Source organism: Crinia signifera, chromosome 4, assembly GCF_055691185.1.
Source record: "Crinia signifera chromosome 4, ASM5569118v1, whole genome shotgun sequence".
NCBI classification, from domain to species: domain Eukaryota; kingdom Metazoa; phylum Chordata; class Amphibia; order Anura; family Myobatrachidae; genus Crinia; species Crinia signifera.
The window spans coordinates 226,567,109-226,592,618 of NC_139220.1; the positions used below are offsets into that span (position 1 = coordinate 226,567,109).

Below are 25,510 nucleotides of genomic sequence, written 5' to 3' on the forward strand. Positions count from 1 at the left end.
ATTGACCCCTGGCAATGAGCAGGTAATTTACAATTTATTAGAAGCCTTACTGTGGGACATCAGTGCAGCATATTGTGCCCAGGGCATTACGGTGTGCGGCATAGTAACAAGGGCATTGTGTGTAGCGTAATGTGTCAAGGGCAGTGCGGTGTGGCATAATGTGTATGGGGCATTACTTGGTTATTAGGCAGATTTTTTTTTTCTTTTTAGTAGCTCTTTAGGTTTATTTTGTCTCATGTATCTCACGCCCAAGTAAGGTTGGAGACCTCTGATGTAAAGGTCCCCTCTTCCATCACCATAATGTAGTAAGCAGACAACCATGACCAGACACAAAGGGGGAAATTTACTAAAGGAAATTTGTAAAAAATAGGTGTATTTGTATCCAGAAATACACTTATTTTTGACATTTACTATCCCGAAAATACGGCAATTCGTATTCGTATTGATAGCACATCAATACGAATACGAATTGCCGTATTTTCGGAATAGTAAATGTCAAAAATAAGTGTATTTCTGGATACAAATACACCTATTTTTTACAAATTTCCTTTAGTAAATTTCCCCCAAAGTGTTCAGAAACTGCCCCTATACAGTATCTGCGGTACAATGAAGCACTGTCTAGGTATAGCAGCAGAAAGATGGCAGCTTCCACCCAGTACCCACAGGCAGGTGCCACACTGTACATGCCGGAGCCCGGGCACCTCCTCAGCTAGTGACCCGGGCGCAGCAGCCCCGCTCCTGCTGATCACCCCTTCCTGCGCCCGTCACGTCACCGGAGTGCCAGCAGCCGCCCGGCAGCCCGGACACCTAAAGTTCTCACGGTCCGGTTACCACGGCAACCACAAGGCTCTCGGCTGAGTGTCAGTGCCAGAGGAAGTGACGCCAGGGGATTGGCTGTTGTTGGGACACGTGACCCGTCGGCCCGCAGTACAGATAGTGTTGTGTGTTGTTGTGACAGTCGGGTGAGAGGCTGAGGAGGGCGGCGGGTGACAGGAGCAGGGTAGCCGGGAAGCAGCGAGTCCCGGGCAGACACTTGTTCTCCGACCCTGCGGGCACGTTGATGCGTGCAGCCTCCCGAGTGTCCCCCAGCTGCCTATGTCCCAGCGGGGCTCTGATGGTTCGGGCGGTCGCGCTGCGCATTGAAGCCGGGGGTAGAGGGGGACAGAGCCGCGGAGGGGAGATGGAGCCCTGGGACGGCGTGCGGCAGAGCCTCGGTTACATGTAGCGGGCGGGGGTATGACGAGGAGCGGGGTGACGATGCTGTAATACCAGTCGGGGAGAGGGAGGATGGCCGTGGGATTAGCTCGGGAGGGCAGTGAGCTGAGTGACTGCTGAGGGGAGCGGGGGTCGCGCACGGTCCCGGGGGAGGCGGCGGCGGCGGTGGCGAATCAGCCCCCTGTGACCCCGCGGCGGCCGCGACCTTGCTGATCGCATATTGATTAACCGGAGTGACAACAATGTGTCAGCTGTGAGCCGGGGGAGGGGTCAGCTGTGTGGATGGCACCGAGGAGACGTGGCTGACTGGCGGTGACCCGATCCGGGTGACTCACCCGCTGATCACACAGCCCCCGGGCTTTCCTTCCAGTCTGTCTGTGTGTGTGTGTGTGTGTGTGTGTGTGTGTGTGTGAGTGTGTGTGTGTGAGAGAGAGCGAGAGGATGATGAGAGCTGCCGTCAGTGTATAAATAGACAGTGCCAGGAGAGGGCAGGCCGGGCATCGTCCCCACTACCCCCCCGGGTAGCCAGGTGTGAAGAGGCCGGTCCCCGGTGAAGAGACCCCGTCAAACGCTCATGAGACCCTCTCCCTGTGGGACAGACGGCAGGATGAAGCCAGACAGAGGTAACCTAACTGCTGTGTCTGATACCCCATCCCCCAAAACCCACACACAGCAAATCAGCCCCCAGGCGTGTCCCACTCTGCCTGCTGGGCGTTGTAGTTCAAATACAAAAGGTTCACTGTAGAAGCTTCTATGTGCCCTGCTAGGCAGCTCCAGACCCACAGTGACCTGAGGGATGACCTGGCACCTGTGAGTAGGAGATGTGCACACATCGCCCAGGCATGTCTGGGCAGTAGGGGAAGTCAGGTCAGCTGCTTTTCTGTATGGAGGCCATCACCAGCCATAAGATGGTAAGGAACAGTTATTGTCTTTGTGTCTTCCCTGGCACAGGCAGTAATGTTCCCTAATTCATTGCAACATTCTGCTAGCCGTGTGCTTCCAGGTGCTCAGCTGCGAGGAGGGATTATCTTCCTTTCCTTCAACAGGATTAAACTCCCTATGAGGTCAAATGTGTTTTGCTTCATAGAAAATTGGAACCTAAGTATGTAGAAACGCAAGTGATCGGTCATATTAGAGAGTGTATCATTTAAACAGCTGTTTACAGTTCTTTGGCACATCTGTTCTAAGACTTGCCTCAGATGCTTGGGTTTTTTGGTGTCCCCCCTCCCCTCCTCCTATTGTTCCAAATATTTAATACCCATCTGCATATAAAGCTGAACCCTTTAATGTCTCAGTACAATATTGTTTAGTAATGAAGCAATATGCAATCTTCTAAATTGCCTTTGTCTTGTAAATGGAGTGCCTTTTGTAGGTGCTGTTTGTCTTTGGCCCAGATAGAAACCAAATCTATTTACCTATTGCACCAATCAAACACCAGGACTTGTAACGCTTCATTGTTTGTTTAAATGTTATTTGACTTAAATACATCTATTTTTAAGATGTTGCTTACATTACATTAATTAGAATTCAAGACTGTTTTGAATTCCTTGTCTGGAGAGGCCTGCACTACAATGCTGCCAGAAGGCTCTAGACATTGCCAAGTGGTTTTGTATGTATTTATTTTTATTTTTTTTTCTACTGTGTGAGAACCAATTTGACCAAACCGACTGCAAGATCAGTGTGGCTAAATCAGACCTTATTTTTGGGGACACATCCAAAGTATTCCTTCTTGCAAGTCCTGTGGTGCAGTTCTGTTCCAGGTTGAACAGAACAGTAAAGCTCTTCTTCATGGAGCATCAGGTTACTACTTCACACGGAGTCTTCAGGCTACTAAGAGTTAAGCAAATGAATAGCTGAGCTGGCAGGTTGTGTAGTATTCTGAGGAGCAGCTGATCTGTACAAAAGCAAGCTTGTCTTGAGTGGCAATGTCGACTCTAGATCACATTACAGGAGTTAAAAGTTGTGTATCAACACAATCTCACAATCCGTAAATAACTCGGCTGCTTAAATTTACATTGGAGTGTCTTGTGTGACAATAGAGAATTAAATGGATTTATAAAGCAGTAAAAACAAATGACCTCTGCAGAAGTTTGGTTAAGTCAACAATAACAGGACTTGAACGATCGTTCTTATTTGTTCTTTTCCTTCACTGGTATAAGAATAGTTTTATATCTATTTTTCTTTAGTCATATATGGAATATTAACTTGTGCAAATGTGTTTTGTACATACACAAGCGGGCCTGTATGGTATGCCACACAGGGCAATTTTCACCCCATTTTTAAGGGATATGACTAGATCGCTTAGAAATGGTGCACTGAACGCACCATGTGTATATCCTCAGGCGATGCGCGGTCCCGTGCAACGTGGTCGCCCGCAGGGACAGACCAAGGCAAACACATATAATTACATCACATATTGTATTATACCATCAGATGTGCATGGCATGACACAATATAAATTAATGGGTAACTGACATTTAATTGGGTTAGATCTTATTTGGTTATTATATTTGTACATGCCTGACTGTAACAACATGTAAGTCTTATGTTTGTTTCTGTTTGCAGCTTATTTTGGGTATGGTGGTGAACCAGCCTAACGTTTCCTCTAGACTTATTTAGAGGAGCTTATAAATAGTGTAGGTCTATAAATGTTCATGGTAATATGACCAGAACATGTAAACTTCATGACCTAATAATTATGGCCTATTTCAGGCAGTGGTCAGTGAGTGTTTTGTTATTTTACCCTGACTTGTCTTGTCTGGATGTTATTACCAAGTCATGTAAATTATGTGCACTGTTGAATTAAACGTGACTCGAGTTCTTGTGTAGCTCGGTTGTTTCTTCATTACAAACTCCAATGAAAGCTTTTCAAAAGCTTTGTGCCATTTACCAAACTCATTGTATTCCCTTCTCATCCAGAAGCCCCTCGCCTCTTCTACTCTCTTCTCTATCTCACCATATTGCTCTCTGTTTCTTAAATTCGAAGCCTAGATATCCTCTCTAAAATTGGACCATTTCCTTACTATAAATGCCACTTGTCATCCATGCACTTGTGATTTCCTCACTTGAGTAGTGCAATCTCTTCCTCTCTGGCCCTCATTTAACCCATCTCCCCCACATCCCACTGCAGTCCTTAAACTTACTTACTGTGGGGGATGTGAGGGGGAAAAAAATGAGACCTGGTCATTTCTCTAGCTCATTTTCTCTTCTTCAGTTGACTAGGAACCCCAACTGCGCCATGGAGTCTTTCAAAAGTGACCACACAGCTGAATATGCCCCATAGTGGATGATTCTGATTGGTTTAGCATTTTTAGCTATAGTCGCGCATTTTAGCATTTTTAGCTATAGTCGCCCATGGTGTTCAAGTGTGTGTATAATTCTGTAAGGTCTGAGGTGCCCACTTTGACCACATTTTAGATGCACTCTCTGCCTGGGTTATTTATGTCACCTTTATATTCTCTAGGCCATTTTTGTTTCTACTGTGGGCAGAGATATCAGCTCTGCATATCAAGTGCACTAAATAATAGAAGTCTGAACAGCCACTATGCACAAAACCACCTGCTGGTGACCACTATGCACAAAACCACCTGCTGGTGACATTACAATGCACAGTAATCAATGTCGACATTGTGCCAAACTGTCGACAGGTACCAGGTTGACATCCTTACACTGTTGACAGGATTACAATGTCATCCTATAAATGCTGCCATTTAAAATGTCGACAAGTTTCATGATCCCGACAGTTAGGGTCAACTGCTGCCTGGTTAGATTGTGGGCGGGGTATATTAGGAATAAGGAGCAAAATGTTTGGCCGCACTCTTCATCATCCAAAATCCATGGCCGTGACTGTCACATGGCTGCCAAGACGCAGGAGAAGAGCTGGAGCCATCCCTAGAGCCTGCAGAAGGTAGGAAGCCAGAAGACTACTTGGTATGGTTTGTTGACAGTTCAGCATTTGAGTCGACACGTTGCGTGTCATCTTTCTCTTGTCAACCTGATGACTGTATACCAATCATTCTACCAAGAAATGTTGGAATTCCTGGTTCCAAATGAGTCTGGTTGCTTATCCCTGCTCCAGCAAAAAACAGATCCGTACAATTTGTACAGTGACCTAGTTATGCGGCACCTTTGCCAAACACCTTTTTGAAAGTGTTTCTGTGGGCAGTTTTAAAGAACAACTCAACCGCAATATTTTTTTTCCCTTTATCTGTACACAAAACTTGTTCCTGAGTACTCAGTGGGTTGGGTGGTTCTCTCTGTAGCTAACATCTGTTGTCCATTTATGCTGTTCCATTATGGATAACCCCAGATCTGCATTACATTACATTTCCATCAACTGGATGTACTGTTGGCATCCCTGACATAAGAACCTTGTGGCTTGGCTAGCAGAAGTAGTAAGGGGATCTTTGTTTTAAATGACACTTTATGGGTAGAGCACTTTTTGAAGGGAATTCCAAGGTCTCCTTTTTCTTTTCATTTATCTGACTTCTTGTTTACTTAATTAATGTCACACCACATCCAGCACACTTTAGTGAGCTGAACACATTTCCTCCATAGATCATTCTGAACTTTTTGTTTTCCACCAACCTGAGTTTTTAACAGAAATCTTTTGCAACTAGCATGGCTGTTGTTTTTTTGTTTGTTTTTTCTCCCCCTACAGTATTCTGTTGATCTGTCAGTAGATGAAGTGTTTCCTTAACTATAGACATAGTGCATGAAACACTGTGTACTCTTTGACAGATGACTTGCATAATCAAGTCAAAAGTTTTTTCTAACGTTTGCATGTAAATGTGTGTACTGTTTTTCTTCTGGCTTAAAGTTATCACTGTGCTAACAGATCTTTTGTTTCTTTGTGACGTCAGCAGCCAGTAGGTCAAAGATATTGAGCAATGTTACAATGTGCCCTGGCCCACCAACAGAGCAGGCCAGAATTTGATTAATCGGTACTATTATTATATATTTTCAAAGACTTATATCGATCTATAGATAGAAGGGAATATGTATGTATGTATGTATAATATATATTTATTTCAGAAAAGAAAGTACTCAAAAAGGGCTTTAATATAAAACTTATTTTATGGAAAGTACATTTTGGCCCTATACAGGTGCAGGAACGGAGTTCCTGCTAATAAATAGCATTGCTGGTAATGGAGTTTGCATTGGAAAGGCCTAAACTAGCTTTTATTGCAGCCTCCCAAGCCTGGATTCTCAGTTTCATGTAGTCTGCACACAATGCAATATTCATATAATTGAATGAAAAGTTCTGGAAACCTCTACAGAGCCTACCAACAAACACTCTGTTGGGATGAGGACGGACTGTATAAAAAATGTGTCGGAATAGTTATGGGCTTTCCTGGGTGGTGGCTAGTTGTGCACACAAGAATGGGCCGTCCAGTAGACTTATTATGGTAGTATTTGTGGGCACTTCAATGCAAGCAAATGCTTTCACAGATGCACAGCATATGTGGCCATGGTCAGATATAGAAGCTACACCTGTTGTAATTGGCCATGGTGGCATATAAGGCCGCACCACTCATGGTATAGCATGCACAGGTGCAAAAAGTGCCCGTCTTGCTCTGGTTTACACAAGGGAAGGACTTTGTAAGACATTTGCATAAATTTGCAGATGGGCCTCTGCCAATATGCGCTGCTGTGTTTTACCTTAGTGTACGACTCACAAACGGGCTCTAATATTGCAGGAAGACAAAAGACCCCTTGTATTAAAGAGGTAGCTCTTTCAGTGAGTCTTATCATATTAACTCAGTTTGGGATTTCAGTCTTAATCACAATTCTTACAAAGTCCTATCATTAACCAAATCCTAAATCTGAACCTACTGTACTGGATGTAATCTCAGAACCAACATTAACCCATACTTGGCCTTTTACTGCTTTCTGAGAGGAAGAGGGGATAAAACGTTATACGCTTTACTTTTGGTTGCCGATTCTACTTTTTTTTGCCATTCAAAAGGGTGCCTTGGGCCCACTCATCTCGAGATGGGTACATACTAGACAATAAAATGAACGATTTTGCTAATTCCAATGGGCAGGAGTAGCAAAGTCTTCATATAGTCCAGTGTGTACGCATTATGTTGCGGACTACGCATGCCCCTGTTCGTCCTCAGCGGTATCCTCAATCGGCTTGCTCACAAACCATCCAAACATTGATCCATTTTGTAAAGCTACAGGGTAGTTATTTGACTATGGTTGAATGTCATTATGCTGTAATTGCATGTGTATAGGTATTTACAGGGTGTGCAGATTTAGCTCACTTTTGTAATTCAGGTCTCCTTTGGGAGATTTTCCGTACATTGGATATTTGGTTGAATAGTTAATCTCTCATCTTGTGTTACTCAAATTTGTTAACTTTGTGATTCACAAATTGCCCATGGTGCTGTGGCAATTGCAAGGATGCCATAGATTGGTGGTTTAGAAATTATAATGGTCAGTGCCATATTCCACTTAATGCATTTAATGTTCAGTATACCTTCAGAATATTAACATTGTAAGGATTGGGCTGCGATGAGGGTTCAGATCACACTTACTGCTGCTAGTGAAATCCATATGCTCGATACGCTATGTGTCAACAGCATGTCAGTAGTGTTAAGAAATTACACCACAACCAAATATTCATAATGACTACTGAAGTGATTTCCTTTTTATTAAGCAGTTTTTAAACCTAGACATATATAATATATTCCTTGTTGTATTAGACATTACCATACTTTCATAGTCTCTTACAAAAAGCCAGATACTTACAGCTTTTATGTAGCTGACAGTTACAGCTTAAGTCAAAAATCCGTATCTGCTTCTGTGGCAAACAGAATATCAACAAACTTTTTTAATTCCCTTGAAGGTTTATAATAGTGAAGGAAAATACAGAGTTCACCGGAGGAGAAACACAAACACTACACTGACTGCCTTAGTAGCAGGAAACCATAGAAACCTCTCTATAACGAGGAGGGTTTAAGGATAAGGTCTAGCCAATCACATTCCAGATTCTGTTGCTATGCACATTTTTTCTCCCCTGTCCTTACCTCCTTTGTGGAAAGCAAATGTCTTAGCAGCACTTGTGAAAAAGCTCCACGAGCTGCGTTTGGACCTTTCAGATAGTGCTTCTATAGCCCCTTACAGCAGGACAGTTGTTCTACAGTGTTATGTACTATGGAAACTAAGGGCTGCATAACAAAGGTGTGTAATGAATAGACACTAGGTGATCTCCTCTTTGTTTGATTACAGAAGTGTATTAACTCCTTATAAACCAATGCTCTGTATAAGAGTTTTATGTCTCCTGTTTCCTTTGTGTGTGCTTTCAGAATTGAATACAACAGACATATCATATGCTTCTGTTGGTGTAAACAAATGATTTTAATGTTTAACAATTTGCCCACTCTATTCTTTTATATACCACATACATGGCTATAGATTATTCATCTATTATCAATAAAGGCTATTGACCACATGCCATAGGCTATTATATACTGTATGCTTAGCATTTCATAACTTCATTTATTTTTTATATTCTCAATTAATATATAACTAGTATATTATAGATTTTATTTATACCGAACCTACATATTCCACAGCATATATATATATACCTTCACAAGAGAGCGAACACTCTCAAGTAATAATATTTGTAGAATTTCAGGCAGCCTGTCATATATTTGCTTAAGGGCCTGTAAAGGTTAAAAAATACATACAATTTAACCAGGAATGCAAATGTCTGACATTTATGTAAGACCCTCTATGTTAAATTACACAATTTTGTTAGTTTACATCAGCCATGTCCAATCTATGGCCCTCCAGCTGTTGTGAAACTACAAGTCCCATCATGCCTTGCCACAGTTTTGCTATTAGGAAATGCTAAAATTATATAGCAAGGCATGCTGGGATTTGTAGTTTCACAACAGCTGGAGGGCCACAGTTTGGACATGCGTGGTTTACATTTTAAAATATACTGTAGATGGGCAGATGTACTACGCCTAGATTTGATGTCACAGTCGGATTGGAGGTCTCAGCTGGCCCTGTCTTCGGCCTAGCACTCATAAATAAGTCAGTTCAGAATTACATTTATTTGTCTTTTTTTTTTTTTTTTTCACAGAGAGATTGTGACGAGAGGGAGATTGTATGGCTGGGGAGAGCTTTGTGTCTGCAAAAGAACATTTACTAGCTTTGGGTCACATCCAATACTTCAGTGGGACCTGATATGCACCTTAGGCAGAGGAGGACAGTTCCTGTCACACTAAGCATTGTAATAAATAGCTTTTTACAGACCATTGCCCCATCTAATAAAATCAGATCTGTTTCTCAACTAATTCATGCCAGATTATTTGGTACTCTTTACCTAGCACGGCGCCCATCGCGGGCATTGAATGCACTAAAAAATCGGGTGCGACGCGATGCCCGCGATTTCCCATAGGGACCAATGTTAAATTTCTCAATTGACCCGATTTTTCTGTTCAATGCCTCAATTGACACGATTTTTCCATAGGAAACAATGTTAAATGGCCCACAGAGGCCAAATAGCCACCCTGAAGTGTGAAATGGCCCCCACAATTGTTAACGCCACCCCACGATCAACGTGAACCCGAAGCGTGGCGAGCGGCGGCGGTACGCGTCCTACGACCTTTTCATACCCCCACTATCCAGGTCGGCGTGGAGTTGAGAATAGAATAGTGTGGCGAGCCCGAAGCGTGGTGAGGGGACGAGGATATCTGTGAAGCCCGCGAAGGGACGCGTTTACCTGTGAAGGTATCCGCGTCCCCTCGCGGGGCTCGCCACGCTTCGGGCTCGCTGCGCTCGCCACACTATTCTATTCTCAACTCCACGCCGACGTGGATAGTGGGGGTATGAAAAGGTCGTAGGACGCGTACCGCCGCCCCTCGCGGGCTCGCTGCGCTCGCCACGCTTCGGGTTCACGTTGATCGTGGGGTGGCGTTAGCAATTGTGGGGCCATTTCACACTTCAGGGTGCCTATTTGGCCTCTGTGGGCCATTTAACATTGTTTCCTATGGAAAAATCGTGTCAATTGAGGCATTGAACAGTAAAATCGGATCAATTAAGAAATTTAACATTGTTCCCTATGGGAAATCGCGGGCGTCGGTCGCGTCGTACCCGATTTTTAGTGCATTCAATGGCCGCGATGCCCGCGATTTTTTTACCTGCGATGCCCACGATCAAAATCGTGGGCGCCGTGCTAGGTAAAGAGTACAGATTATTTTAAGAATAGGAGGAGGAGAATTCCAATTTTGTGCAGTAGCTGCATAGTGATGAGAATATGACCCATTATATACCAATCATGGGTCTCAAGAGCAGACATGAAGAAGGGCCAGATAGGGCGACATTTGGCTGTGTCATAGTACACCCCCTCCCCCCTTGAAACACACTTCCAACCTAAAAAATGTCCCCTAATTATAAAAAGTTCAGCCAACAATATTTTGACTGGGAAAGCTACATTGTATGAAGCTTAGCTGGAGTAAAGTAAAGCCTCTAGAGTTACCCTTTGACATTCTAGATGGAATGGTAGGTAGGGAAAACCCCACTGGCTGGGTTACCTTGAGCATACTCGAAATTCAATGACTGTAAATAGGTAAACCGTATTGAGCCTAAAGTTGAAGTAAGGGATTTACAGGGTTAGCATGCCACATGTGTAACAGAAAGAGAGTATCAAATTGGGGATCAAATGTGAGGGGATACAGGAGAGGTATTTAGATGATGCTTTATTGATCCACTTTCTGCTCACTTCTCTTGGGATGTGAGCAGAAATCTGACAAAACTAGGGCGGCGATGATGTTTTGTGCCTTAGGCGCTGGTTAGAGTAGCTCCGGGAGCTCTTTCCTGGCGCTATTCACAGCAACGAGAATTTAATCGCCAGCATTGATTTATGGCAACAAGCAGTCAGTATGATACATAGGCAGATTAGACACTGTCAGCCCTTCTTGACATTTGGACATGGTTCGGCAATGATCGGCCAATAAATTGTAATTTGTGCACCTGAGCTAAGTTATCTTGTGGGGACCAGATAGGTGATAGTGGAAAACAAATATATAAGTTTTGGTCATTCTTTCAAAGCCTCTACTTTGTTTGGGATATTGGTACCAAGATAAAGGGAATAGACAGTCTTCAAATGATAACTATAGTGATATTTTAGATGAAACCATGTATTTTAAATCGGTGGTCAGGGAACTCAGTAATGAGGGAACTCAGTCCTCATTACCCCACGCAGTGCATGTTTTGCAGGTCTCCTCACAGAATCACAAGTGAAATAATTAACTCCACCTACGGACCTTATAATATGTGTCTGAGTAATTAGTACACCTGTGCACCTGCTGGGTTACCAGCAACACATGCACTGTGTGGGGTAATGAGGATCGAGTTTCCTGACCACTGTTTTAAAAGGTAAGACATCTGTCTAGGTATTGTTTAATTCAATGGTTCTCAAACTCGGTCCTCAGGACCCCAAACAGTGCATGTTTTCTAGGTCACCCGGCAGGTGCACTCATTACTGACATTTTTTATTTCTCTTGATTCTGTTAAAAACATGCACTGTGTGGGGTCCCGAGAACCGACGTTGAGAACCTGTTTAATTTAAACAAGGAGGCAGTTCTGTAGTTATCAATGACCCCATGCATGGCAGGAAAGGAAGTCTCCATGCTGGTAACAGATGAGAGCACTTCATCAGCGAATAGACATAATTTATGAGCAGATGAGGCCACAGTAATATCTAGAAAAAACTCCAGGTGCTATTTAATAGCTGTAAACCACTCATTTGTCAAAATATACTTTAGGGCTAAGTTATGTCACCACTTGTATACAGGTTGTGCTTGGAAAATGAGAAGATGGAAAGCCATTTCTAAGAAGCTTAGTTGTGGGATTGTTATGTAAGGTATAAATTACATTATTTCTCATTCCACGGATGTAAGAAACTTCAAGTGGAGGTGGTCAAACACTTCTAATGTTTCAGCAGGAAAAGAGAACTTTCACTTGCAAATTTTTGTAGAAAGAATTGATGTAACCATCCATGCCAGTTGCATTCCCCATAAGGAGCTATTCAATAACTGTGAGAATCTCTTACTCTGACAGTAATACATTAAAGAAGTCCAAGCTATTCAACAGAGGTAGTCGGATAATAGTGTGTAAATGGTTGGAAGGTTAGGCCCCCCCCTTTGGGTGTTAGTATATATTTAATCCTATTCCTGGCCTGAGGTTTGTGTAATTTATGAGCTAAGAATTTATGTGTAATTTATGAGCTAAGAATTTCCCTGTTATATTGCCCAGATTGTAAAACTTTTGCTCAACTTTCCTCAGGCACTTCTCATCTGGGCCATAAACAATGTTTGTAATTGATTCCTAATGGACACTAGTTCCCTTGTTGAGTAGGGAAGACTGTGCAGCACAGTTCAGCAGATCACCCAGATCACTGTTCTAAAAAATATTGCCTCTGGAGCGTGTCTATATCACTACACTACATAACGCCACCTTAAGGTCACACCATTATATGTGATTGGCAGCTTAATAGAAAGTAAAGGTCCCTATACACCAGTGGTAGCCAACCCTAGCCCTCGAGAATTACCAACCATTCACATTTTCCAGACAACCTAGATGCTGCACTCATTAATCACTGACACATTTTAAAAGATCCACAGATGGAGCTAATTAGCTCACTTGTGATTCTGTGGAGAGACCTGCAAAACATGCACTGTTGGTAGCTCTCGAGGACTAGGGTTGGCTTCCCCAGCTATACACTATGCAATTCACCTGTAATTTCTTTTCCTTTGGGAAAATTGCAGGTGAATGACAGGAGGTCCAATGCGATGCGCAGTCCTTTGGCTGGAGAAGCAATCTGCAGGACTGCTTCCGAGTCAGGCAGGCTTGGCCTGGATTGCATGCAATCCTGCTGCCTGAGAGGTCCCGGGCGGCTCAAGGGGCATTGCATGTGACTTCTCCGAGAGGAGAAGTTGCCGCAATGTATGAGGACCTTAAGAATGTCTATCATCACTCTAAAGTTGATATCAAATACTCAGAGGAATAAAAGGGTATGGGGGGGGGGGGGGGGGATCCCAGAGAAATTTCAGTTCACAATTGTATAGTCAGATCAAACCACTGTAATAGTTTGTGACTGATTTATGAGCAGATTACAACAAGCTATAGAGAAATCTGGCCAATGTAGTAGAAGCTGACGATAACTTATCATTAAAGCTTAACTTTCTCATGATGAAATGTGGTAACACTAGCCTGAATTTATTCAGAGAATTAAGCCTGTGCAAGTTACCATTTAGAAGGAAATCATTGACCACAGTATGCCAAAGAAACAGCAGTCATGACACAGTGGTTCTAGAGTCCCAATCAATAATAAAGGGGGGATAGGATTGGTGCAGAAAAATAGGTACAATCTGAGCTAGCCCAAAATCTGAGGCTACTGTGTTTTGTCACAAGGGAGAGGATACAGCAAAAAAATGTTTTTGGTACTTGTTTCCTAGCATGGCCACAATCGCGGGTAATTTTTAATGGTCTGCGATGGCCGCGATTTCCCATTGAAATGCATTGAAAAAGTCAAAATCGCATCGTATGCGGCCAAAATAAGCATAAGATGGTACCGACGCGATGCCCGCGATTTGCCATAGGTAACAATGTAAAATGCCTCAATTTTACCAAATCAACATAGGGAACAATGTTAAATGGGCCAGAGACCCCAAAAACCCCCCTGACCAGTGAAATGGCCCCCCAAAAATAGTTAACGCCACCCCACGATCAACGTGAACCCGAAGCGTGGCGAGCGGCGGCGGTACGCGTCCTCCGACCTTTTCATACCCCAAATATCCACGTCGGCGTGGAGTTGAGAATAGATGAGCGCAGCGAGCCACCGAGCCCGAAGCGTGGCGAGCGGACGCGGATACCTGTGAAGTCCGCAAAGGGACGCGTTTACCTGTGAAGGTATCCGCGTCCCCTCGCGGGGCTCGGTGGCTCGCTACGCTCGCCACACTAATCTATTCTCAACTCCACGCCGACGTGGATAGTGGGGGTATGAAAAGGTCGGAGGACGCGTACCGCTGCCCCGCGCGGGCTCGCTGCGCTCGCCACGCTTCGGGTTCACGTTGATCGTGGGGTGGCATTAACTATTTTTGGGGTCTCTGGCCCATTTAACATTGTTCCCTATGTTGATTTGGTTAAATTGAGGCATTTTACATTGTTCCCTATGGGAAATCGCGGGCATCGCGTCGGTTGCATCGCATGCGATTTTTTTTTTTTTTAGCCCGCATGCGATGCGACCAACGCGATTTTTTTACCTGCGATGCCCCAGATCAAAATCGTTGTGGCCGTGCTAGGAAAGTACCATGTTTTTAAAAGAAATGCGGGAGTGGGCTAAGATGGAAACCCAACCATACAGTAAACATAATACAAAAGTAAGGTACTAGTAATAAAAGAAGGGCAAGTGCATCCCATGAGAGCACATAATATGAAAAACATTTCAAAGGACCTGCACCCATTGGAAAGAAAATAATCGCTAGAGCAGATAAAAAAATCTGCTCAAGGAAGAACTAGAATATGTATCCAGCACATACAACTCTTAAGCTGGGTACACACTAGTCAACAAGCATACCCAAAGAGATTGCGGAGACTGGAGGAGCTGGCATCGGCAAGTGCATTCACATTGGACAATTTGAACATTTTGTCATTTCGACCTGTTATCGGCAAAATCATTCAAAATATTGCCTTTTTGGGTATTTAGCTTCAAGATGAAAGCACCAAAAGCCATGAAACTAGTAAAGGAAATTAGTAACTGAGAGCAAAGGACCAGGATTAAGGCACAGAAACCTATTAACCAAAATGACACAATATAGTTAATAAAATTACCACAACATGTACAACCGTAAAGAATTGGGCAATCTTAGTTGGGCACTAGAAGACACTGGAGCTAGCACAGACATAACGGAACCTAGAACAGGGGTGGCCAACCAGATCATCAAGCTCTACCAACTGTTTTTCAGTCCACCTATGGATCTGTCAATTGTGTTGCTTTGGAATGAATGCAGCCCATGTTTGAATGTGACCGTTGATAATGACTGCCCCTATGCCCCAGATAGGTGATCTAGAAAACTTGGACTGCTTGTAGATCTCAAGGACTGGTTTGGCCACCTAGAGAGATGATTTGAAGTCTTCCTAAGCCTGGGACCAGTCATACATCATTTATAGCTCCAGGAATTCATATAGAAACAAATATGTGCTATTCTTCTAACCATTTGATGCAAGCTTCAAAAATATATATGCGGAGGAATCCTATAGCGTTATCGAGAGACCTTCATGATGAGAAACTTCGTAGTTTGCAAGCCCCAGTTCTAAATATTACAATAAGTAATGCAGTGATTTAAAGTGAGGCTGCAGGAGCTCAGGAAAAAGTGTCATCTCCGATTACATGTCAGGTCATGTCCTGAATTGACCTGTAATCTGAGACCGGAGGAGCTTATTTACTTATAAAAGGACAGAAATTATGTGACTAACATTTTGCACAGTGTTCAACACTTATTCAGACTTCTGATTTGTGTAGCCATGCACCTGGATGTGCATGGGAGGTACCAATAATACTTTTTAATTTTTCCTTTTAGACTAAGCCTCTGGCCTGGGATATTGATGGGAGAACACGTGTCCGGGCTTTGTGTCAAAGGGTCTTACTGGGTTGTGTGTCCCGGGATCTCTGTTCTGGTCGAGACCACAGTTGTTCCTGGGACAATCTAGCCTGGGTGCAGTATGAAAGAGAGAACCTGTGGTACTCTGCCCAGGTTCTGGGAATGTGGACCCTATTCACATGTTGCATCATTCTGGTTGGCCAGGCATTACCCAACCTAAATCCCAGCTCCTTGCCTCAGGGTGAAAGGGTCTCAAATGAGTATCAACACAGCTTGAAACTATGATGATCCTGGATCAGACCTGGCATTGGATATGGTATAACTTGCCAACAGTCGAGATTTAGACTGTCGTTTCTCCGACATTGGAATCCCGACTTTCATGAGCACGACGGGGAGTGAGCACATTCAACCCCTTGCAGGCTCGCTGTGCTCCCCACGGAGAAACGACTGTCAGAATCCTGACTGTTGGTGAGTCTGTAGTAACTGCAGTCATACATACAGTACAATTCTTTCTTTAACAAGCAATGCATTTTGAACGAAGTGTGTGTGTGTGTGTATATGTATGTATGTATGTATGTATATATATATATATATATATATATATATATATATATATATATATATATATATATATATATATATATATATATATATAATTTATATTTTAGACTTCTAAAGTATATTTGACATTATACAGTAATTCTGGACTTTTATGGACCGTCTGAAAAGCAGTCTCTTGGCTTTCATTGACTCCCATGAATAATTGTATTGTACGCACAAGGATTCCTGCTGACAAGTGTTTCAGACCTGCTAATGTATGCACTCTGCCACCCTTACAGCAGGGCATGTTATTCTACCACTTTGATAGCTATTTTCTGTAATGTCCATTAACAATACAGCAGCAATGCTTCTCTTCCTGACAAATGCTATTGTGTAGTACTGGAAAGTAGTTATTCATGGAGGGTTCCTGTTTCCTTCCCAACAGACAGGTGAATTGTAACCAAATAAAGTGAGAAAAAAGCAAAGCTAACATTAGCACTTGACTATTGAGCTGGACACAGAAACAATGCAGAAAACAAAAGAAACTAATAAGTAACATAAATGGGGTAAGATTTGATGGAAGTCGTTTTGCAAGTACATCTAAAAAAAAAAAAAGTCTTTAAAAATATGCTCATTAAATTTAAGACCTAATTTTTTCTATCTGATGGGGATAATAGTACCAAATAAGAATGAGAATAAAGAGTTCAGTGTGTGACTGTAATGTCATTTTATGTAAATTGTCTTGTATAAATTCTATAAATGAGATGATTCTCTTCAAGTTGCCTGCTCATTAGAAACTACGTAAGTAAAATAGGAAGACACAAGAATGTTCTATGTTCTCAGCGCTAGTAAAATCTATCTAAACTGGTTTGACACTATAACCATTGTTTCTAATGTCATTATACCAGCAGCTTATTTTACTACAAGTTATTAACTTTCCAGTGTTTCTTACTGCATTGTGCCCTATTTTTTTTTTCTATTTGCCATGCCATACTCATTTTAGAAACCCTTATTGTTAAGCTGGGTACACATTAGACTATATTTTTGTCAAGCTATAGTGAGCCCCTATGCATCATTTGTCGCATCTTCAGATCTTAGGACCTTATTCAGTTTGACACGTGAACCTGCGAAATTCACAGCTTTGCGTGTCATTTAAACGCCATTTACACTAACCCCCCCCCCCTCCCCGCATGCCGACTATACCTGCACGCATGCGAATGGATGTTTAGCATAAACATCAATTCTCAGCCTTGTGTGCGGGGACAAAATCATTCCATGTTCGGTGACCATCAAATGATTTTGCTAGTGCTCGCATAACTAAGACACCTCTCTGGAGTCTTAGGCCTGTGGGCTCCCTGTACAGGAAGCGGACGGGTAGCTGGCGTCAAACTCGGTCCTCAGGACCCCACACACTGCATGTTTTGCAGGTCTCCTTACAGAATCACAAGTGACATTATAAGCTCCACCTGTGAATCTTTAACCCCTTCATGACAGAGCCAGTTTTTGCCTTCCTGACAGAGCCCTTTTTTTCAAATCTGGCATGTATCACTTAAGTGGGGATAACTTTTTTTTGCTTTTACTTATCCCAGTGATTTTGAGATTGTTTTCTCGTGACACATTGTACTTCAAGTTAGTGGTAAATTTTCGTCGATACAGTCTGTGTTTTTTTGTGAAAAATACCAAAATGTCGTAAAAAAATGGAAAATTTTGCGATTTGCAAAATGTTAAATTTTCTGCTTGTGAGACAAATAATCTTACCACTCAAAATAGTGAATAACTAACATAGACCATATGTCTACTTTATGTTGCCATCATTATTTCAACCTCATTTTCATTTTTTTGGACACTAGGAGGCTTAAAATATGAATAGCAAATTCTCAAATTTTCAAGAAAATTTCAAACTCTGATTTTTTTAGGGACCAGGTCAGTTATGATGTGACTTTGAGTGACTTGTATGTGAGACACCCCCATAAATGATGCCATTTCAAAAACTGCACCCCTCACAGTATTCAAAACAGCATTTTGGAAGTTTGTTAACCCTTTAGGTGTTTCACAGGAATTAAAAGAAAGTGTAGGTGAAATTTCAAAATGTCATTTTTTTTGCAGATTTGCAATTTTAATAAATTTTTCTAAGGAACACAGTAGATTTTACTAGAGAAATGTGACTAAAAATTGATTCCCCCAATTCTTTGGTTTTCATAAATATCCTATATGTGGCCCTAGTGTGCACGGTGACCAAACCACAGGCTTCATAATAGAAGGAGCACCTACTTGATTTTGGAGCCTCCTTTTTATGAGATTATTTTTTAGGCACAATGTAGGTTTCTAGGCACCATAAGATGCTAAAAGTTAGGTACCCCCCCACAAGTGACCCCATTTTGCAAACTACACCCTTCAGGGAATTCATCTAGGGGTATAGTGTACATTTCAAACCCCCAGGGGTTTCACCAATTGTGGTACAACTGGGCAGTGAAAATGAAAAAAAATTAATTTTTCATTTTCACAGCTCAGTTGTATCAAAATTGGTGAAACCCCGGGGGGTTTGAAATGTACACTATACCCCTTGATGAATTCCCTGAAGGGTGTAGTTTGCAAAATGGGGTCACTTGTGGGGGGGTTCCACTGTATGGGTGTTTCGGGGGTCATTCAACCAGAATCTGTGCTGCAAAATCCAAAAATCACTCCTTCCCTTCTGAGTCCTGCCATGCACCCAACTGGTATTTTTTGGTCACACATGAGGCATTGCCGTACTCGGGAGAAATTGGGGCACAGATTTTGGGGTGCTTTGTCTCCTTCATTCCTTGTGAAAATGAAAAATTTTGAGCCAGATCTGCATTTTTGTGTAAAAAAATGTAATTTTTTACAGAAAAATGCAGTTCTGGCTCAAAATTTTTTATTTTCACAAGGAATGAAGGAGACAAAGCACCCCAAAATCTGTGCCCCAATTTCTCCCGAGTACGGCAATGCCTCACGTGTGACCAAAAAATACCAGTTGGGTGCATGGCAGGACTCAGAAGGGAAGGAGTGATTTTTGGTGGTGGAATGAATGGTGGGTGCTATGTCGCATTAGCAAGACCCCCGAAGCACCAATACAGTGGAACCCCCCCACAAGTGACCCCATTTTAGTCACCAGCTTTGGGAGGGGGGCTGGCGCTGCGGCTGGCGGGGGGGTGGGAGGGGTGCTGGTGCTGCGGCAGCCGGGTGGGTGGGAGGGAGGGGGGCTGCCGGGTGGGAGGGGGGGGGGGGCTGGCGATCGGTGCGGTATACACACACACACACACACACACACACACACACACACACACACACACACACACACACACACACATATATATATATATATATATATATATATATATATATATATATATATATATGTATGTGTGTGTATATATATATATATATATATATATATATATATATATATATATATATATATATATATATATATATGTGTGTGTGTATATATATATATAGTTTTTCAGTGCATATATTTATTTTTTTTACTTTTTCTGCAGCTTGATGCTGCTGCTGCTGCTGCGGGGGGGAGGTCAGCGCTGCGTGCGCTTCAGACGCTCCGGGGGAGCCGGGGGAGCTGCTGCTGCTGCCGGTTGAGTGCCCGGCGGGTTGGAGGGGGGGCTGCACATCGGAGGTGATCGGTGCTGTACTTGACAGCACCGATCACCACCGATCCCTGTGTTACCGAGCGGCTTAGCCGCCGGTAACACAGGAAACGCTGTGAATGGCTGTTCAGATTTGAACAGCCAATCACAGCGATCGCCGACCGGGGGGGGCACCCCTGCCCCCCCTGGGCGGCGAGGGGGGATGTCTGCTGTCAGGGACAGCAGACATCACCTAACTGTCACTGCGTCTCTAGACGCAGTGACAGTTAGAAGTCATGACGTATATATACGTCATGTGTCGGGAAGTACTTCCCGACCATGACGTATATATACGTCAAATGTCGTGAAGGGGTTAAAAGGTGTCAATGAACAATTGAACACTGCTGGGCGACCTGAAAAAACGTGAACTGTTTGGGGTCCTGAGGACCGAGTTTGAGAACCCCAGGGTTAGATAGCTGTCCAATGTGGCCTTGGTATGAAGTGTAACTGTTAGCTCTACGGATTTGAAACCTTTATAAAATTCCATCCTATTACATTACAGCGACTACAGTTCTGACCTATGCAGTTTGTGGAGTTTAATAATTCCCTGTATTTTGTATAATTTGCCTAATATCTCATTGCTATACATAACCAGTGTGCAATTTTCATATGCTATACCTGATGTCATGTAAATCAGTAGGTGATGAAGAAGTGACTCTTTGTCATTACGCAAACTGGATGGAACTGGAATGTAAATTCTGTTCTGTGCTGATTACTTAGCAGGATTAGAGTTGTGCTGAAGGTGAAATTGGATGAATAACCCCAGGCATTAGTACCCAGTACTGTTCTGTTTTATCAGAAAGGCTAGGAAGTGTTCTTGACTAAGGTCAAAGAGCACAATGCTATGGTGGTTGCAGAACTATTATTTGTGCAATGGGGATATTGTGTCTAAAATGCATTTATGTGAAGCTTTGGCTACTGTCCTTGGCTCAGTGATAAAGGGAATCCACAGCTGCTTTCCCCAGCTCATCAGACCTAAATGTGTGGCCTTGCACATTTCACAGAAGCGAGAGGACTACAGAGCCCTGTGTGAATACATGTAGCTGTGCAGTTCTGCTGCTATATTTACTGCCTTATATTATACTTTAGTGTGTTTGTTTATTTTTATTGGGGGTGTGTGTGTGTTTTTATTTGTACACACCTGTGTTTTAACAGATTACATATTTTTTTTCGTTCTTGATAACACATGATCTATTCAGTGATATCAAATCTATAATGTAGCTGTGCAATAATGATTTATATAGATAGTTATTGCAGGGTTTATTCAAAAGCCAGTGTACTGGTGGCTTGAGTCTAAACAAGCCTCATTGTGTATGCCAGCGAGTCAGTGCTTGTAGTCCAACAGCTGGAGGTGCAGGTTCCACGTTTCTGGTCTAAGCACCTTTGGTACATTCCTATTTAAGCTGTACAGATGTACATAGCTGCCAGTGTGAAAGATCTCCCCCCAGAACTATTGCTGCAACCAATTTAATATTTATTGGTCTGTCAGACATACCACATATTTTGTCATGTCTGATAGATCGGAAAATTCAATCGCTTTTGACAAACCTCTCCCTAGTCTTTCTCGGGAAGGAATTGGGAAAAGTTCTATTTATGCTCACTTCTATCTCTGCTGTGTCACCCCAGTCTGTATGCTGCTTCCCTTAAGCATGTAAGCTCCAACGAGCAGGGCCTTCTCTCCTCATGTGCTTATCTTAGAATAGATATCTGCCACCCTGATACTTGCATCAGTGTTTTGTCCTCTGATGGAACAGTCTTTATTTACCATGTAATTGTCCTAAATTGCATTGTACTGTAATTAGTTATTTTCTTGTTTTTCGCTCATCTTCGTATTGTCAGGCGCTGCGGAACCCTTGTGATGCCATATAAATAAATGATGATAAAATATGGCGCAATATTCCAAAAATAGAAAATGCAATCTTTGCATATGCTTCAATTAGCTATTTAACTTGTACAGCAATTTGTCTCGGGGAAAACAAAAAAGAAACCTATAACTTGCTTCTGGTCTGTAATAAGCCAGAAGGAAAAACCTTTACAATGTGTGAACTTTGTTTCATGTTAAAGGTGCAAGTGACAGCACCATCCTCCCACATTAATGTGACAAGAGCCAGACATAATTATTTTGATGCAATGACCTATATTCCATTTATTTACTGTCATCCCTCTGTTCTGTTCAGTGCCTTGTACTCCTCCACAAGAGCTTTCTCTCACAGCAAGCACAGAAAAATGCAGGGGAATAACAATTGCATAGAAACATGATGGTGTTTATTATTTGCTCATGTAACCCCCAAGCCTGCATTTCATTACATCAAGTTGCTGTGCTACTTCCCTGCTGTTGTTTTCAGTGTTTTGATTAGAACACAAGAAACTTGAGTAGGCCAGCCCTTACACAATCAAACAAGTGGACAGGCTGTTGGCTTCTAACCTCAGATGATAAGATCAGGTGATTCAATTTATGGGGGAAATTTACTAAGATGGGAGTTCTGTTTCACATGGGATGTTGCTATAGGCAACCAAACAGTTTATTGAGCACTTTCTAGAAGTTAATAGATAGTATCTGATTGGTTGGGCTCTATTCCCTTTTATAACTGAAATCACACATCAACATGTAGGTAATGGGTTCAGATGCACTTTTTGATTCAATATATCTTAAAAAGATCCATTAAGCCCCCAAAACAGACATTACAGAGACTGAGTAAAAGTAAAGTACTAACACCCTACTACATCGACTTTAGGTGAAGGTCCTAATATAAAGCATAGACTATACTATCACTCCAGGAGACCACCCACCTGATAGGCTGCAATCTAAATAACTATCCTAGGAAATCAAGTTAATCAAGGCCGACTTTGGGGGATACTCAATCTCTTCCGAAATTTTTCAGTAATCAATCCTGGCTGGGACTCTCCTGCTAGAGACCCGTCTCCCTATAAAGGCAAGGCTGTATTGTCGAAACGGCCATGAACTGTCAAATCTGCAGCCAGTTTATCACCAAAACGTCAGCATTTTCGCTCATTCATAGACTTTCCGACACACAGAACATTGAACTCCGACTGTCTAGTTCCTGTTGGATCAGACAAAAACAGGCCAGGGTTATGACAGTCGGAATCCCGGACTGAATACCCCACTCTCGGTGACTGTACTACAGTAGATGACTAAACTGCTCACACTGAGCAGCAAGTATGCAAAGAAATCACTGAAACTGTGACTGTGGCTGCCCAATCACCCCTGTTGCTAATTATCATTGTCCAACAACCGGCGATCAACACTGGTAATTAGGAAAAGATGGTAATTAACAGAAGGTTAGGATGAGAAATGGTTATGCTGGCCACAAGTCAGACCAACTTTCCTCCAACCATCCAACTAGTTGCTTGGATGGAATAAAAATATGGTACTGGATGGGAGCAAATGTAATATTTGCTTCAGAAATTTGCTCCCAAAATCTGGAAAAGGACAAAAACTGTCGCTTAGGCACGGTACTGTAGTTCAACCTGTTTGATTTAACAATTTGACTGAATGTTTTTTACCATTTGCCTTGGTTTGTGAGTACATTTCTGATTGTCTTTTGCTCCCACCCAGTACCATATTTTTATTCCATCCAAGCAACTAGTTGGATGGTTGGAGGAAAGTTGGTCTGATTTGTGGCCAGCATTAGATTTCGGTCTTGAGAGCCCGTTTAAAGTTTTGTGGGGAGTCTGATAGGGAGGGGTAGAGATTTCCAGATATGCAGAGCACAACCGACAAAATCTTGGAGGCATATAGAACGTACTTACGTGTACCTGGAAATTGTGGTGATTTATTTTTTGTAAGATATTACCATCTATAATGCAATTGACATAACTCACACTGAACAGTAGCTGGTTTATGTATCTAGTAATATTGAGTTTTTCACAATAAATGACTAGGCAATTTCCAGGGCAGATATTAAGAAAGGCTTATGTTATTTATCTTCCTTTCAGTAATGCTCCATTTTAATTTCCAGATCCTCTTTGCAGTTAACAGTGTGTTTTACTTGGTAAGTACCTCAGGGAATAAAATGATTGGCTGAGTGGATTAATTACTTCACTGCCAATCCATCTGTAGTATCCACAGTTATTAGACCCTGACTGCATTCTAATCTTCACTGGAGAATTAGTATAACAATTTGAGGCTAATACCTGTTTGCCCTGTTTTTAACTACATTTGCTTACATGGAGGAACTAGTATTACCATGGACTCCTTTCCTATAACATAGTAATGGGGGGGGGGGATCTTAGAATGCACACCCTATATACATGAGGTGCTATCATGCTGGGAAAGTTCTGCAAAGAAAAAAACATGGTTCAGATGCACACTCCATATTATTAATAATATGGAGTGTGCATCTGCACCATGTATTTTTTTTATAACATAGTAAGTAAGGCTGATTTTAAAGACTTGCGGCCATCATCAGAAGACATTTGACATTGTTAATTTATGCAAATAAAGTCATAACCTATACCTTCTGTGTCTTGAATGTATCCATATACTGTATGTATCCATATATCATACTCTTACAGCTTACTTTCATAAACAACAGTATAAAAATAGAATTTGAAGGGAGATAAGTACCATAATGCCCATCGAGTCTGCCCTGTAGGGTATTAGGGTAAATTTACTCAATTTCAGTTAGAGTAGTGGTTCCCAACTGTTTTTCTCTCCCGTACCCCTTGAATTTGTGTACCCCCTCCTCTCAATTTAAAATATAAACCGTACTTACGAGTGGAGTGGAACTGAGTGGTATGCGTGTCCTTATGAGTCTTCTTATATTAATGTATAGTATGGGGTCTGGAATCTGATCCATCCGTGTCTGGTCATTGGCTGTGTACTGTCTCTGGGGTACCAGCTAACGCCTGTAGGAATAATTCTAATGCCATTACCAATATTCGTCCCTCCAACCGGTCTCCAGAGTACCCCCAGCTTGGGAACCGCTGCGGTAGGGTATTCGACTTAGTTTTATAGATGAGGTTTATGGATCGGAAATTAGGGTTGGTTGTCAGTTTGGGTTAAGGTATTAGGAATAGAGGTTATGATTAGGGAGTGGTATGAGGTTAGGGTACCAGGGCCAGGGATAGAGCATAATGGTTCATGTTTAGGGTGATGTGGCTCATAAGGTTGACAGTGAAATGGTTAGGCAGTAGGTCAACACATGAAAAAGGTAGATGTGGACAAAAGGTCAACACAATCAAAAGTGTTATGTGGCAATGGTCGACACATGATATAGTTGACAGTATTTTTTTTGTTTTGCCTGTCGACCAAAATTGGTTGACCTATTGACTGTCAACCTATCAACCCAAAAACACAGGGTAGGCATGCTGTATGTCCCAGATATTTTCAGGATTCTACAAGATTGGTGTGTGCCCCAGGTCCTCCGACTAGTAGTGCAGGGTGGTTTAGATGTCCGATGGCAGGTAACCATGCCTCTGCCTACAGCAGCATCATGAAGAGTGCCA

General features: G+C 42.4%; 1 protein-coding gene across 1 annotated transcript in view; it reads left to right on the top strand.

The window, feature by feature from the left end:
- Positions 1-900: 900 nt before the first annotated feature.
- ATOSA (atos homolog A) overlaps positions 901-25,510 on the top strand; it is a 50,037-nt gene continuing 25,427 nt past the window's right edge. The window contains exon 1 of the mRNA XM_083183890.1: positions 901-1,838. Coding sequence (XP_083040016.1) covers positions 1,790-1,838 — 49 coding nt within the window. The 5' untranslated portion in view covers positions 901-1,789. The remainder of the gene's footprint in view (positions 1,839-25,510) is intronic.